The sequence below is a fragment of the Mchenga conophoros genome, linkage group LG4 (assembly GCF_057382185.1).
Source record: "Mchenga conophoros isolate Kocher_MC1m ecotype Shallow Benthic linkage group LG4, M_conophoros_male_GT1.1, whole genome shotgun sequence".
Lineage (NCBI taxonomy): Eukaryota > Metazoa > Chordata > Actinopteri > Cichliformes > Cichlidae > Mchenga > Mchenga conophoros.
Window position 1 is genome coordinate 28,476,332 of NC_140529.1, and position 16,557 is coordinate 28,492,888.

Consider the following 16,557-nt stretch of genomic DNA (forward strand, 5'->3'; position numbering starts at 1 on the left):
TCAGTTAAATCAGTTGAAATGAGATCTCTGCTGATAATCACGTTTGAGAAACTTCTAAAAGATGTAAAATCCCACCTTGTTCCCTTTGAGAGGAGTAAGAAGTATGGTGTCTCTTGCTCCACAGACTGTTCCTGCACCTCATGTAGACAAAAAGCGGTCTTCATTACAGGGTGGTTCTGGGACTTTGTTACTTGACAGTTATCGACTCATTGCTGACACCATGAGTACTTATTAAAATACCTCTATGTTACTTTATGATTGACAGAATAGTTGTGATTTTTGATTATGTTCTGTTAAACATGAGACAAAAAAAAATGCCAAAAATATTTTTTAAACATAATTTTATAGTCAATTTCTCTATAATAAAGAAGATAAAATACTGTTGGATCTAAAAAACAAATATTAATTAAAAATTTCTCAACTTTACATATTCTAATTAAGTACTGGTAAGTCAATCTGTATAGAACTGTATTCGACTATATTATACATTCAGATATATATTATTAATGCATTTTCTTATAATGTTATTTTACTTTTAACACATCATTTTTAACTGATTTGTAAATACAGTATTTACTACTCTTATTATGTTCACAGTTTATTCAATACTACATAGCAAGAGTGCACAGCATGGATTTGTGAAGTGTCTGCTCCAATAAATCCAGAGAAGTACTTGGGGATCAGATTTCAGTTGACACATTTTATGATAGGCAGTTGCATCAATTTAATTTTGATATGACAGCCAGGACTGAGTGCTAATGTTGGGGAAGCGTCAGAATGTCACTGGTGTATAGTTGCACAGTATACATGTCTCTGGTATCTGATACTAATTTCATACTGCTGTACTTTCCATAAAAGTTAAAAGAGCAACACATGATTCCTGGAAACGTAATACAAGAAAAGTTGACACCTCAGGTAAGGCCTTAAATAACAGCTGCACAAATAAGATTTAAAATGAGTGTTTTTCACTTATGATTGTTGAAAAATGACAATTTTGGTACAAGAACATAGTATTAGTTTCTATTTAAAATGTTTATATTCAACTTTTACTGAATGAGCAGAGATGAAAAAGTATCTTGACGTTTGGAATAATTTCCAGTGTCCTCTCAGATTACGTGCTGAAACTGTTGACAGGTGTGGTTTATCATTTACCATCTTAACAGAGGATTACAAGTCATTGCTGTAGTCAAAAATAACAACAACTAAGGGACAGAGTGAGGATACCACTCTTGCACTGAGAGGACATTTGTCCGACATATCCAGAGAAGCAGGTGAATTTTGTGTTTTTATGTTATTTAATTTCCATAGTTTGATAGAAAATCTGTCAACTTATTTGTTTTGAATTCCCCTATGAAGTTTCACACAAAAGTAGGGCATTTTAGTCACAAAAACTGACTGTTGCTTGACATTTTCAGAAGTGGAAATCAAAATGAAACCTTGACTAAAGTTGAAAAATTAAAACTTTAATTTTCCAACTGTACAATATTACAAAAGTTCAACAAATTTCTGATATCGCTTATTATTGGCTATTATTTTACATAATGTAAAGCATACATAAAACAAGATAAAGTCTTTTATGCTCTTCCTGTCTATTTAGTTTACTTTAAGGTGTGATTCACACTTAAATAGCTTGAATATACTGAATGCAATGTTTGATGGAGGGCATAGAATTTTCAGTTGTTTAGGATATTATGTTTTGGCACTGGAAGTTGCCTCAAAGGCTACTTTGCTCTCTTAAAGTGATTAAAATCTCCTTTGGATTAGAATATCAGTTTTGCAAGTATAATATATTGCCCTACACAGTTTGGATTGAGTTAAACAAATCATGGAAATTACCCAATTTTTGGGGTATTTTTGGTGGTTTATTTTTAAAAGACATTTTTGAACTAATTCCTACTGGTCGCTCTATATCAATTTACTTCTCAGGCTTGAAATATATTCCAGTATGCAGTGAAGGAAGAGGATAATTTCTTTCAATGCAAAGGATGTACATGGTCTGCAGCAGTTCTTAGGTATATGTCAAAGTAAAATCCGCAGATGTTACATGGCATGATCAAACTCTTGGCTCTTAGCTTGTTGACCTGGGACTCAGCAATGTCATTGCACTCTTGAGCTTCTTCCAGCTCATGCTGAACCTTTCTCAGCCTGGGTAGGTAGATGTTGGCATGTTCCTCTTGTAGTTGATGGGAATTAAAATGAGGGCACCCTCATTTATATATTAGTTAATTTAACTTCAGTTTAATTTAATATTTACTTTTCATATTTCTGCATTCTCTCTCAGGTAGTTGTACAGAATAGTATACAGTAGCTTTGTTTTGAGGAGCACTGTAAAAAGGATTTTAATATATTATTGTAAGTGTTAAAAACAATCAAACCTGAGGGAAGCAGTCTGACACGGTCACTAGCACCAACCAACTCCTGTCCAGCAACTCCTAATCCTCTCTCTGTCTGCTCCAGAGCGGCTCTCAGCTCCTCAATTTCAGCCATCATGAGACCATTTCTGCGCTCCACCATGGTGACCTGCTCCTTCATGTCTTCCTGTCCTCTGAAAGGATCATCCAGGTGTAGCTGGGAATACTGATAAAGTATTTCAGACTTCTCAGTCTCAACAGTCTTCTTGGCCTTTTCCAGCTCATGGATGCTCTGTCCAGTCTCACCAATCTGCTAAGTCAGATCTGAGATCTTCTCTAAAGAGCAAACACAGCCAAGAGTTAGAGTACTTGGAGCTGACATATGCAAATGTTTTTGCTACAACAAAAGCAAGATAAGCATACGCTGCAAGTTCTTGTTCTCTCTCTTCATGGTCTCAAGATGATCCAGAGCCTCTTCATATGAGTTCTTCATCTTGAACAACTCAGTGCAGAGAGAACGAGCCTCCTTTTGGGCTCCTTCCAGCTCTGCCTGGCTCTCCTCATACTTCTGCTTCCATTCTGCCAGGACCTAGGTTTATATAGGTTAATTAGTTAGTTGTTATTATTGGTGTATGCCTATTCTGATGATATTGGTTATGTTTAAATCTTTACTTTATCAAAGTTCCTTTGCTTCTTGTCAAGGTTGGCAGCCAGGGCTTTAGCTCTCTTCACATCAATCATGAGGTCCTCCACCTCACCCTGCAGCCTCTGCTTGGTCTTCTCCAGTGAGGCACACTTGGAGTTCACAGCCTCAATGGATTCCTCAGCCTCCTGCAGGCGCTGGGCAATCTGCAACACTGTCAGCCTGCTTCTTGCGGAGAGCAATTTCTGAAACTCAGCTTCTCGCTTTGTGTTAAACTCAATCTGAGCAGCTGTTGCTCCACCAGCTTCATTGAGCCTCTTGCTGATCTCTTCAAGCTCCCTGGAGAGGTCGGCTCTCTGCTTCTCTATCTTAGCCTGAGCCGCCCTCTCAGCCTCAATCTCCTCTTCAATATGAGCCTAGTTTGAAGTTTTATATTAACAGAGCTTGTCAATGGGAACTTATATTGTAATTGTTTTTCATAAGAATGAATAATATTCATTATGAACGCTGTTCATTAGTTTTACCTTAAGTTACCTAAAGAATCTTGCTGAGAAGCTGGCTTAATTCCTTAAGCCAGCTTCTCCATCAAGTTTTTCCTTGATGGAGAAACCAATAGAGATTTTATAAGGTAAGTGTCCTCATAAATAGTGAGTACATCAGTAATGTCTACAGTATACCCAGTGGTAAATTATAATAGTGCACTACATGGTTTGTGAATTATTTATTGCAATCAATCTTGATATTAACTTGACAGTGATATTAAGTTGAAAGAGTTTATACTAAACTCTAAGCTCAAGTCATTTTGACATTATAGCCAGTACTGAGTTTTAAATTCGGAGAAGTCTTGAAATGCCACTGGTGTACTATTACAGGACATAAACACCTCAGCTATCTGAAATAAAATTCAGAGCAAGACTTTGTATTAATGCCAGACAAGTGTTATATATCTCTACTAGGAATAGAGTTTAAGAAGGACTGCCAGCTCAGATAATTCAATACTAGAAAATTGTTTGTTATAAAAAAAATGTTAATGTCTTTCTGCAAGGAAAAAATAATCATACAGTTTTTAAATTTTAATTTAGATGTACTGAGTAAGTGATAAATGATGAATGGAAGGAAAAGTCTGGGATCATAGCCAGAATTACCTTTCATTGCCAAGTTTTGCACAGACTTGTCTTAATGTCTGCTATCTTACCAGCAGGTCACGAGGTGCTACCATGGTCAAAAATAAATCCAGCAAAGAGAAGAAGCTGTGACTTGTCTTTTGCATAAGTGAAGGATATATTATAGGACAATATTCAGATATGTTGTTAAGACCATGTCCTAACCTGTAAGAGATTTGTCATCTTAAATAGTCTGTTTAATTTCCAAATGTATTTTCCTAAAAAAGCACATGTTTAAAAGTAAGATAAGTTCATTGTAAAATGTTGAGTAAAATAACATATTGTGCATGTTCACTGTGATCCAAGAGTTTGCTAGAATAGCAAGAAAAATGCAGAGTAGACACAAAGACAACAAAACAACCAAAACAGGGAAATTACTTATTTCCTCTGCTTCTTTTAGCTGTGGTATTTTAGAGGAACACATTACAGACAATGCAGTCTAATGTTTTAGTGTCTTGCTAGGTGTACAGTAGCAAGTGTTTAACCTTACTGAATTTTTGAAATTCTACGATACTGTTACTGTAGTACTGTTTTAATGAGCACAGATGAGTCACTTTGGCCTGCACTTCTGGAGAGACACAGTGACATTTCTCTAGAAAGATCTAGCCACTTAAGCTTCCTTAGGAAACACAGTATAAATGGCTACTCATTTGCCTCTATGCTCACAATTTACTTTTGACTATATTCCATTTTTTTTTCTTTAGAAAATTTCTGTATTTGCAAATCCAGACATTAGGTGTCTCTGATACCTTCAACATTCACAAAGCCTTAAACTCTATGGAGAAAAAGCGAAGAGTGACATAAATAGGAGGTTATTGTCATCAAGTACTCTGCCAAAATAAAAGGTCTGAGGACAAGTAATGACCTGTATGAGAATGACTATTGGTATTTTGGAGACATGCAACCACTCCCCACGTAACGTTAACCTGTATGCCATTTTAGATATATAACAATTATGGTGAAAGTGTAGGATTGAGTGAATAATACCTTGGTCATACAGCCCTAGAGGCTAGTGGTAACCACCTGTCACTTAAGTAGTTGGTCTATTCCCCAACCAGTTGGCAAAAACCTTGTGTTTGCTTTGGCCACTAGCATATTTCTGCTGTAGCAATTTGAATCGAAGTGATGGATGTATCCAAAAACACTGTCTACTCTCCGAGTTGTACTGAACCTGCCAAAAGTGTAACATAAACTAGAAATGGAGGCAGTTGGCTTCAGAGTTATAGTGGCACTTTATGAAAAATTTTGGCTGAGGTGCAGCTTTTACTTTGAAGGCAAACCGTCTCCATTTCCAGTTTCCATCACTCTTTCTAGTATTTCTACTGCTGGGCCAGTAGTTAGGAAGTATTCAAAGCATTTTTATCTGAAGAAGTACAGCTAACTGTGGAAATCTGCTAGCAACCAGTGCAATAACTGGGAGGTTTTTGGTACAGAATCTTCTTTGATAATTTCACCTAGTTAAGCAACAACCTCACAAAGTGGCTAGAGAAGAAATAATTTATGAACCTTTTTAAAATAAATAAATAAATTTTAGATAAATGTGTGATTGAGTAAAGTGTGTGTCATGTCATGTGAGAAACCTCTGTAAATGTTAGACATAATTTAATGAAAGCTGTTGTTGAGTGCAAGGTAAGAGACAGGCATTTTCAGATCAGCAGGTTGGCACGCTAGAAAAAGATCACACCATATAGCTAAGGATACAGCAACAAGTGAAGCACTGCAGTTTTATACTACAGGCAAGTGTAAATGGGAACAAGGCAAGCAAGCGACCTCAAAAGTAACCTCTATTCCCTGTAGTTTAAATGTCAGTGCTTTTCTATAATTATGCCTTTGAGACATTCTTATTTACAAAATCCAATGCTGCCCATTTTATCATTATGGGGAGCAATCCTGTTGTACATCCCACCATTGCTGGGACACTATTCTGTTATGTTGCTGAAGTGAAGTTTAATCTCCAAACACTTTATTAAAGTTTATGGATTTGGTTTGTTGTAAAACTGTGTGTTTCAATAAAATATGCTGTTCTTTCTCTTTCTCCACTGTAATAACCTAGAGTAATATTAAAAATGCATGTTAGTTGCATCCAATCTTCATTAGCATTTTTATTGAATATAACTATAGACTTTGGTCTAACTTGACAAGGTGTCAAAAAACAAATATATACCCATTTCAATTATTTATTTTTACCAGTGAAACCAATATAACATCTCCACATTCACAAATATACATTTCTGACATTCAAAAACAAAACAAAAACAAATCAGCGACCAATATAGCCACCTATCTTTGCAAGGACACTCAAAAGCCTGCCATCCATGGATTCTGTCAGTATTTTGATCTGTTCACCATCAACATTGCGTGCAGCAGCAACCACAGCCTCCCAGACACTGTTCAGAGAGGTGTAGTTTTCCCTCCTTGTAAATCTCACATTTGATGATGGACCACAGGTTCAAATGGGGTTCAGATCAGGTGAACAAGGAGGCCATGTCATTAGTTTTTCTTCTTTTATACCCTTTCTTGCCAGCCACACTGTGGAGTACTTGGACGCGTGTGATGGAGCATTGTCCTGCATGAAAATCATGTTTTTCTTGAAGGATGCAGACTTCTTCCTGTACCACTGCTTGAAGAAGGTGTCTTCCAGAAACTGGCAGTAGGACTAGAAGTTGAGCTTGACTCCATCCTCAACCCGAAAAGGCCCCACAAGCTCATCTTTGATGATACCAGCCCAAACCAGTACTCCACCTCCACCTTGCTGGCGTCTGAGTCGGACTGGAGCTCTCTGCCCTTTACCAATCCAGCCACGGGCCCATCCATCTGGCCCATCAAGACTCACTCTCATTTCATCAGTCCATAAAACTTTAGAAAAACCAGTCTTGAGATATTTCTTGGCCCAGTCTGGACGTTTCAGCTTGTGTGTCTTGTTCAGTGGTGGTCGTCTTTCAGCCTTTCTTACCTTGGCCATGTCTCTGAGTATTGCACACCTTGTGCTTTTGGGCACTCCAGTGATGTTGCAGCTCTGAAATATGGCCAAACTGGTGGCAAGTGGCATCTTGGCAGCTGCATGCTTGACTTTTCTCAGTTCATGGGCAGTTATTTTGCGCCTTGGTTTTTCCACATGCTTCTTGCGACCCTGTTGACTATTTTGAATGAAACGCTTGATTGTTCGGTGATCATGCTTCAGAGGTTTTGCAATTTTGAGACTGCTGCATCCCTCTTCAAGATATCTCACTATTTTTGACTTTTCTGAGCCTGTCAAGTCCTTCTTTTGACCCATTTTGCCAAAGGAAAGGACGTTGCCTAATAATTATGCACACCTGATATAGGGTGTTGATGTCATTAGACCACACCCCTTGTCATTACAGAGATGCACATCACCTAATATGCTTAATTGGTAGTAGGCTTTCGAGCCTATACAGCTTGGAGTAAGACAACATGCATGAAGAGGATGAAGTGGACAAAATACTCATTTGCCTAATAATTCTGCACTCCCTGTATATGATACTGAAAGTATTTCTTTAATATTGAATTATTATCTTATTTGTTTAAATGATATGACAGTGGGAATTAATTGTCATTCTAAATGGACATTTTGCTTATTATAGAGCATTTATGTTTAAATAATCTTAGGTTATGTAAGATATGGTTTCTTTAGTAAAGCTAACCTTGCTAGCACTGATACTGAAAGCTAGGATGAATGTTAAGCAGAGGTGCTGTCCTCATTTGCTAAATGTCCTGTAAGTATAAATGATGATTCTTCTGTTGAATATTATATTTTCCAATGTGAATTTTGTAAAAAAAATTATACTGATTAAATGTAATGAAGTCACAGGAAAGAGTTTATTGAATTAATACATTGCAAACAGACAATTTAGCAGCTGTTTCATATTTTATGAACGCTGACAAAAGGTTCCAAATAGATGTCTCTTACTCAGCACTTTCACCCTAGAAAAAAAATCATAAAAAAAAATCCAATTATTCAACACATATTAACATTTTACAGGTTATCCCACATGAGATTGCAGAAGGACATAAACTAAATTCTATCAGTGTATACAAAATTAATAATAATAATATAATATAAAAGATAATCTATCTAAAGACAACTAATTTAAAATGGGATTAGATGAATTACCTTTCCAACATCACGGCTCTTGGCTCTCAGTTTGTTGACCTGAGATTCAGCAATGTCAGCACGTTCCTGAGCTTCCTCCATCTCATGCTGGACCTTTCTCAGTCTGGACATGTGGGTGTTGGCCTGTTCTTCCTGTTCAGTATTAAAGTATGTTGGATTGTTAAAGAAATATCTGATCATTCATGAGAGCTATATTTACATAATTAATCATCTTTCAATATTTAAGGTCACAGAACATTTCACTCACAGCCTCCTCAGCCTGTCTCTTGTAAGCCTTGACTTTGAGCTGTAGCTTGTCCACCAGATCCTGAAGTCTGACCAAATTCTTCTTGTCCTCCTCAGTCTGTATATATAGCAAACTGTTATTTAGAACTGGAGAAGAAACAATTTAGGAAATTATGAATTTCTAGGTAAATGTGTAATCACCTGGTAGGTGAGCTCCTTCACTCTCCTCTCATATTTGCGGACTCCTTTAACAGCATCAGCTCCACGTCTCTGCTCAGCTTCAACTTCAGCTTCCAGTTCACGGACCTTTAATGCCATTATAAATAATCAGCTTTTAATAAATATTAAGAGTACAGAGAAGAAAATGGGTGGAGATCATGTGATGGAATCAAAGTGTTTTTTCTTTTTAAATATTTGAATAATAGTTCGAGAACAACATACCCTGGACTCCAGTTTCTGGAGCTGCTTCTTGCCACCCTTCATGGCGAGGCTCTCTGCCTCATCCAGACGGTGCTGCAGGTCCTTGACTGTGACCTCCAGGTTCTTCTTCATCCTCTCCAGGTGAGCACTGGTGTCCTGCTCCTTCTTCAGCTCCTCAGCCATCATGGCAGCCTAAAATATGGGTGGTATTGGAATTATTGATCAAGCATGAACAAGAATTTTGAAAAGAAAAGAAGGCTTGTAAAGTACTAACTTCCATCAGTGATAGCCTTTTTGGCCTTCTCCTCAGCATTTCTTGCTTCCTGAACGGCATCATCCACCTCACCCTGAACCTGGACAAGGTCAGCCTCCAGCTTCTTCTTGGTGTTCAAAAGACTGGTGTTCTGAATGAAAGAGAACAGTTTTAATGATGTGATTCTCACTCTCTTATATCTCAAAGTCTTGTAATGTAATGAATAACAACCTGAGAGTGAAGCAGTCCAACACGCTCGCTAGCATCAACCAACTCCTGCTCAGCCACTTTGCGTCCTCTCTCTGTCTGCTCCAGAGCGGCTCGCAGCTCCTCAATCTCAGCCACCATCAGACCATTTCTGTGCTCCACCATGGCGACCTGCTCCTTCATGTCTTCCTGTCCTCTGACTGCATCATCCAGGTGCAGCTGAGCATCCTGATGACAAACAAACAAAAGATATTATCATTGTTTGCTTGGAGGTTAATTAAAACACAAACATACACACAATCTACCAACTCACCTTGAGCTGTCCTTGGACATTCCTCAGTTGTTTCTGTGCCTCAGCAGCCTGTCTGTTGGCATGGCTCAGCTGAATCTCCATCTCATTCAGGTCTCCCTCCATCTTCTTCTTGACTCTCAGGGCATCATTCCTGCTCCTGACCTCAGCATCCAGAGTGCTCTGCATGGAGTCAATCACCCTCTGTCATGGTCCGCGGCCCGGCGTCCGAGGTGCTGATGGGATGCCCACTCCCGTGGGCGTGGCTGCTAACTCCACACCTGCATCCCATCCCGGGCGATCACCAGGTGGACTATTTAATCCTGCCCAGCCTGCTGCTCCACGCCAGTCCGTAGTCGTCCTTCAGCGATCGCAGCTCGGCGTGTTTGAGCTACCAGCCTGTCCACCTGCCTGTCCGGAATTTGGATCAAAATCAGCCCCAGCCGCCTCGACCTTTCTGAAGCTTCTCCCCACGGACCCTCACCCCTCCCTCCGGTTCCCTCGGCCCCGCTATCATCCCTCCCACAGTCCCGCTCTCGGCGTTCCTGCGCGATTCACCTCCCGGTCCCTCGGTTTTTCTGGTTCCGTGCGTTTTTTTCCCTTCTACACTCCCGGGACACCCTCAGTTATAATAAAGTTTATTTTTTGTTCTCTCGTACCTCTGTGTGTGTGTGTTCTGCTCCTGGGTCCAGCTTGTGTGCGGAACTTCGGTTCATGACACCCTCTGGCTGTTCCTCTTGATCTGCTCCATCTCCTCGTCCTTCTCTGACAGCTTCCTGTCAATCTCACCTTTTACCTGGTTTAGCTCAAGCTGAACACGAAGGATCTTGGCCTCCTCGTGCTCGAGAATTAGCTCTCTCCACATCAATCATGAGGTCCTCCACCTCACCCTGCAGCCTCTGCTTGGTCTTCTCCAGTGAGGCACACTTGGAGTTCACAGCCTCAATGGATTCCTCAGCCTCCTGCAGGCGCTGGGCAAGCTTTTTCCTATCGTTTAAATAATTTTGTTTTTATTAAGGCTGAATTGGTTGGTTTTAAGTCTGAAAACTAATTTAAACAATGAAAGTATGGTGACTTACTTGGCCTCCTCCAGCTCCTCAGTTCGCTGGATGGCATCAGTCTCATATTTGGATCGCCACTGAGCCACCTCACTGTTGGCCTTGGACATTCCTCGCTGGAGCTCAGCCTTGGCCTCCTGCTCCTCCTCAAACTGCTCTCTGAGCAGATCACAGTCATGACGTGCTGACTGAACAGCATGAGCCAGGGCGTTCTTGGCCTTTTGAACACAATCAATGTCAGATGGACAATTTTAATTAAAATCAATTTTAAAGTCTAATGCTGAGAGGATGAGATATTTAAATGGTAACAACTAGGAACCAAATTAGAGGACAGTCAAACTGATTTAAAACTTATGTGTTTAAATTAGTAAGCGCTATGATATAAAAGAAGAGAGAAAATATTTCAGACCTTCACTTCCTCCTCAACGTGTCTCTTCAGTTCCTCAATCTGCTGAGTGAAGGCCTGCTTGCCCCTTGTGAGCTGAGAAATGAGAGCTTCTTTCTCCTCAAGCTGGCGACTGAACTCACCTGAAATTAAGACACATAAATTAAGCCTACCGGTAGTTTGTTTGATTTTATCCACTGATTGATGGTACTTTTATGTCAACTCAATGTGAATAATTTCCAGAGACAGACTGTTTTTTTGTTATACATCACTTACCATTCTCTGTCTGAAGTCTCGCCTTCTGGGCATTAATGTCATTCAGCTGACGAACATTCTCATCATTTTTGACTTTGAGTTCACTTAGTTGATCCTCAAGAGTCCTGCACATTTTCTCCAAGTTGCCCTGTCAAAACGGTTAACATTTTAAAGACTGATTACAATCAGTTATAGAGATTCAAATTTTTACATTTTTAAAATCTCATGTTATTTTACCTTATGTTATGTTATGTTTATGTTAATCTTTTCTTATTTCAACAGTCATTCATACACAGGAGTTTTAGTAATAATAACATTATCACATCTATGAATATCTGCTTTTAAAGGTTTTGAAATGTGAAAAAAACAAAGTCTTTTTTCTATAAATACTGTCCGCACCTTTGCTTCAGCAACAGCCTCCATGTTGCTGGAGAGGTCATCAATCTCCATCTTGTACTCGCTCTTCTCTTTCTCCAGCTTCTGTTTGACACGCTGGAGGTTGTCGATCTGCTCTCCGAGCTCTGCTACAGTGTCAGCCTGCTTCTTACGGAGAGCTGCTGCAGTAGCTTCATGCTGCAGAGTTGATTCCTCAAGATCACGACGCAGTTTCTGGAACTCAGCCTCTCGCTTCTTGTTCATCTCAATCTGAGCAGCTGTTGCTCCACCAGCTTCCTCGAGCCTCTCGCTGATCTCTTCAAGCTCCCTGGAGAGGTCGGCTCTCTGCTTCTCTACCTTAGCCCGAGCTGCCCTCTCAGCCTCAATCTCCTCTTCCAGCTCCTCAATACGAGCCTAGTTTGAAATTATTTGGATTTATCGATTAGAACCTAAACTAAACTAGGTTTTTGAATTATAATGAACAATATTCTTTATGAAGACTGGTCGTTAGTGTTACCTGAAGTTCTTTGATCTTCTTCTGAAGTTGAGCACCAAGGGATTGTTCATCTTCAATTTTGCTGAGAAGTTGGCTGATTTCAAAGTCCTTCCTTGGTGTGGAAGAAGTATGGTTTTACGATCATAGTCCATATGATTATTGCAATGCAGTGTGTGTAAAGAAAATTATTTACAAAAAAAGCCCTACTTCTTGATTTTCTCATCAGACTGCTGCTTGTCATTCTCCAGATCCATTATGGATTCCTGGGCCAGTTTCAGATCTCCCTCCAGCTTCCTCTTGGCTCTCTCAAGGTCCATGCGGAGCTTCTTCTCTTGCTCCAGTGAACCCTCAAGCTATAAAGTCATGTCAGTTGATTCAAGTGGTTGGTATGACAATGATTCAGCACTAAAATTCTTTCCATAAAAAACAAAAAACAACAACGTAATTTTTATAGTTTTCTTACATCATCAACTTGCTGTTCCAGCTTTGTTTTGGACTTGGTCAGAGTGTTGACTTTGTCCTCCTCTGCCTGGAGATCATCCAGTGTTTGCTGATGGGCCTCTTGTAAGGCTTTCTTCTCCTTAGTCAACTTGGCAATTGACTCATCTTGAGATGCCATCTCCTCTGTCAGGTTTTTCACCTGAAACAATGTGAATACATTAAGTTTAATTTTGTTCGAGATTTTGCTGATTATTTGATCGTTTAACATGTATATTCAAAGAACAACATTACATGTTTTAATTGAACTAAGTATACAATCAAAATGAACTGAACCTTGTTTTCTGTGGCATGTTTCTCCTTCTCCACTTTGGCCAAGGTGAGCTCCAAGTCATCAATGTCCTTCTTCAGCTCAGAGCATTCATCCTCCAGCTTCCTCTTCTTAGCAGTCAGCTCAGCATTGATTTCCTCTTCATCCTCCAGTCTCTCACTTGCCTCTTTGAGTTTTGCTTCAAGCTGGATTTTGCTCTTAATGAGCCCCTCACACCTTTCTTCAGCATCGGAGAGATTGTCAACTTCCTATAATACATGTTGAACACACAAGTTAGATTATTTGTGACAAAAGTGTAGTTAAAATCATAATTTTAACTACACTTTTGTTTTAGCAAATAAATAATCAGAGGGAGAGACAAACATGTGGTCTTTTTATATCTACCTTATATACATGAACTATAGGTGCAATGTATACTTTTCTCTACTACTTACTGCAGCCACTTGAAGTTGCAGGTCATTCTTCTCCTGCAGCAGGCTGACCATCTTCTCTTCCAGTTCCTTCTTCTTAGCCAGAGCAGTAGCCAGGTCTGTCTTCATCTTATCATAGTTCTCCTTCATGTTCTGCAACTCCTTCTCAGTCTCAGCACTCTTCAGAAGAGGCTTGATCTTGAAATATACTTTCAGCCATGGCCAGTTCTTGACATTCATGAAAGAACGGATGTTGTACTGGATGGTGTAGATAGATTCTCTAAAAACCAAACATGAGAGTGTTACTTTGTGTTGTCGGATCTTAATATGAGGAAGGAAATACAAAAGAGAATACAATAGAGTTTACTATGATAATGTTACCTCCTCTCCATCATCTTCACAAACTCTTTCCTCATGACGTATCCTCTGCAGAGAGCCTGAGTCATGGTCACCAGCTCAGCCAGTTTCTCATCTCTCAACTCCTCAAGAGTGCCCAGCAGACCAGCTTTGAAGAACACCTATTTAATCATTGAAAACATAAGTACAAGTACAAAGGGACAGTTTTTGTTAATGTCTATTAATATAATGAAGTGTACCTTTGTGTGCCCAAACATGTATTGTGTGTGATCCACATCAATGGAGCCAAGCAGCTTCTCTGAAGCTTTCTTGTTGTCAATGAACTGTCCCTCAGGGATGACACTGGCATTCAACACTTTGTATCTTCAAGAGAGATACAATTACAGTTGTTACTTAGATTTTTCTTCCATCATATTCAAGTTTGTCCTTTACAACAACCATGAAACCATTTTTCCTTTCCAATATTGTAATGTGCTGTCACCTCTGCTTGAAGTCACCATAGAGGATTCTGCTGGGGAAACCCTTTCTGCAGATTCTGATGCCCTCCAGTACACCGTTACACCTCAGCTGGTGGATGACCAGGAAGTTCTCCATAAGGCCTGAGAGTCAGAAATGCATAATGTTTCAAATCTTTTCTATATTCTTACTGTCATTTTTACAGTTAATATTACTGTAGGGTACCTGGGGTCTTTGTCTCATTGGGAATCAGGCAACGGACAAAGTGAGGATGAGTGCTTCTTAAGTTGGTCATCAGCTTGGCCAGATTCTCCTGTAGATCAGCATCATTAGATAATAGGTTGATACTATTTAAAAATGAGCATTTAATTTACACACATATCTATATCTATCTATATATCTATATATCTATATCTATATATATATATATATATATATATATATATATATATATATATATATATATATATATATATATATATATATCAACATTCGAAAGAAGGGACTGCTCTCACAGCTAGAGATTGACGAGGTACAAGACAAATGCTACGGCAAGGAGGAGTCAGGACGCCAGGTCAAGGGGGAGATATCATCACCCCCACCCGAGATTGGGTACATAGCCCCAAGTGCGATAGGAGAAGGATCATTGAGTGCGAGAGGAACTGACCTGAAAAATAGGATCATGGCCAAGCTTGAAACCTGGATCCCCCATAGCCGGTTACCAAGATTACGTGAAGTACCCTCAGAAGGTCTGCTAGATGATGGTAATGCAGCACTACGGACAATACCTACAACCACGATTACCGACACTAACAAGCTGATCTACAATACGGCAGCAGTGATCAGTGAGATGCTTGGCTACAAGTTGAACAGCCACAAGGGGCAGTACCCTCCATGGAGGAGGAGGCTAGAGGGCAAGATCAAAGTAGCACGGAGGGAGGTTAGCCAACTAACGGAGTTGCAGAAATACAGCAAGCTGTCCATACCTGAGGCCTTGGAAACTGCCAAGCAAAGACTCACAGCCTTGGCCACCCGGTTGAGGAGGTACACCAGAGAGATAGAAGGCAGGAGAATAAACCAGCTGTTCTCCACAGAACCAGCAAAGGTGTACTCTCAGTGGCAAGGGAACAATAATAATAAGAGAACAGCACCACCAAGGCTGGAGACGGAGCAATACTGGAAGAGCATATGGGAGAAGGATGCAATTCATAACGGCAATGCTCAGTGGCTAGTGGATCTGAGGGCAGACCACAGCGACCTCCCTGAACAGGGTCCAGTAACCATCACAGTGGCAGATATCCAAGAAAGGGTCTCCAGTATGAAGAGTTGGACAGCACCAGGGCCCGACATGGTTCATGCCTACTGGCTAAAGAAGCTGACTGCACTCCACGAGTGTCTGGCAGCACAAATGAACCAGCTGCTAGTTAACGAGAGACACCCGGAATCAAATCATATCGCATCATATCGGCTAAGATGAACAGGCACATGGGTCAATACATGAGCGGGACACAGAAAGGAATTGGCAAGAATACCAGAGGTGCAAAACACCAGCTACTGGTAGACAGAACAGTCAGCCGAGACTGCAAGACCAGACTGACCAACCTGTGCACTGTCTGGATTGATTACAAGAAGGCCTATGACTCAATGCCCCACAGCTGGATACTGGAATGCCTAGAATTGTACAAGATCAATGGGACCCTAAGAGCCTTCATCAGGAACTCAATGGGGATGTGGCGTACAACACTGGAGGCCAACTCCAAGCCCATAGCACAAGTCACCATCAAGTGCGGGATCTCCCAAGGAGATGCTCTGTCCCCACTGCTGTTCTGCATAGGCCTGAACCCCCTCAGTGAGATCATTAACAAGACTGGCTACGGATACCGATTACGGAACGGAGCAGTTGTCAGCCACCTCCTGTACATGGATGACATCAAGCTGTATGCCAAGAGTGAACGAGACATCGATTCACTGATCCACACTACCAGGCTATACAGCAATGACATTGGAATGTCGTTCGGACTGGAGAAGTGTAGTCGGATGGTAACAAAGAGAGGGAAGGTAGTCAGAACTGAGGGGATTGAACTACCAGAAGGCAACATTGCAGACATAGACGACAGTTACAAGTACCTGGGGATCCCGCAGGGGAATGGGAACAATGAAGAGGCCGCTAGAAAAGCTGCAACCACCAAGTACCTGCAGAGGGTCAGGCAAGTCCTGAGGAGTCAGCTGAATGGTAAGAACAAGATCTGGGTCATCAACAAGTACGCCCTGCCCGTGATCAGGTACCCTGCTGGGGTAATAGGCTGGCCAAAG

At 40.4% G+C, this 16,557-nt stretch overlaps 1 protein-coding gene and 1 pseudogene across 2 annotated transcripts in view; both read right to left on the reverse strand.

The window, feature by feature from the left end:
* The window catches only part of LOC146576338 (myosin heavy chain, fast skeletal muscle-like), a 37,790-nt pseudogene that overhangs the window by 8,352 nt on the left and 12,881 nt on the right, over nt 1-16,557 (reverse strand). Inside the window, exons 16-31 of the transcript XR_014892243.1 lie at nt 14,470-14,557; nt 14,270-14,387; nt 14,028-14,151; nt 13,813-13,949; nt 13,456-13,711; nt 13,027-13,269; nt 12,716-12,892; nt 12,460-12,605; nt 12,274-12,364; nt 11,781-12,170; nt 11,403-11,529; nt 11,151-11,269; nt 10,763-10,959; nt 10,568-10,670; nt 3,024-3,104; nt 2,775-2,940 (exon numbers count right to left, since the gene is read on the reverse strand). The product of XR_014892243.1 is annotated as a myosin heavy chain, fast skeletal muscle-like (transcript). The remainder of the gene's footprint in view (nt 1-2,774; nt 2,941-3,023; nt 3,105-10,567; nt 10,671-10,762; nt 10,960-11,150; nt 11,270-11,402; nt 11,530-11,780; nt 12,171-12,273; nt 12,365-12,459; nt 12,606-12,715; nt 12,893-13,026; nt 13,270-13,455; nt 13,712-13,812; nt 13,950-14,027; nt 14,152-14,269; nt 14,388-14,469; nt 14,558-16,557) is intronic.
* LOC146576339 (myosin heavy chain, skeletal muscle-like) lies at nt 7,836-10,486 on the reverse strand. The gene is made up of 9 exons (XM_085271549.1): nt 10,343-10,486; nt 9,708-10,094; nt 9,419-9,622; nt 9,213-9,338; nt 8,956-9,126; nt 8,716-8,820; nt 8,537-8,632; nt 8,290-8,421; nt 7,836-8,099 (listed from the first exon to the last, which is right to left on the reverse strand). The coding sequence occupies exons 2-9, from the start codon at nt 9,870-9,872 to the stop codon at nt 8,082-8,084; spliced, it is 1,017 nt and encodes a 338-aa protein (XP_085127675.1). The 5' UTR covers nt 9,873-10,094; nt 10,343-10,486; the 3' UTR covers nt 7,836-8,081.

Coding starts and splice junctions, on each gene's coding strand:
- LOC146576339 (XM_085271549.1), bottom strand. CDS start 9,872: ATGCAGAGCACTCTGGATGCTGAGGTCAGGAGCAGGAATGATGCCCTG. Junction 8,633..8,715: donor TGAAGGAGCTCACCTACCAG/GTGATTACACAT, acceptor CTATATATACAG/ACTGAGGAGGACAAGAAGAA. Junction 8,422..8,536: donor AGAGACAGGCTGAGGAGGCT/GTGAGTGAAATG, acceptor AATACTGAACAG/GAAGAACAGGCCAACACCCA.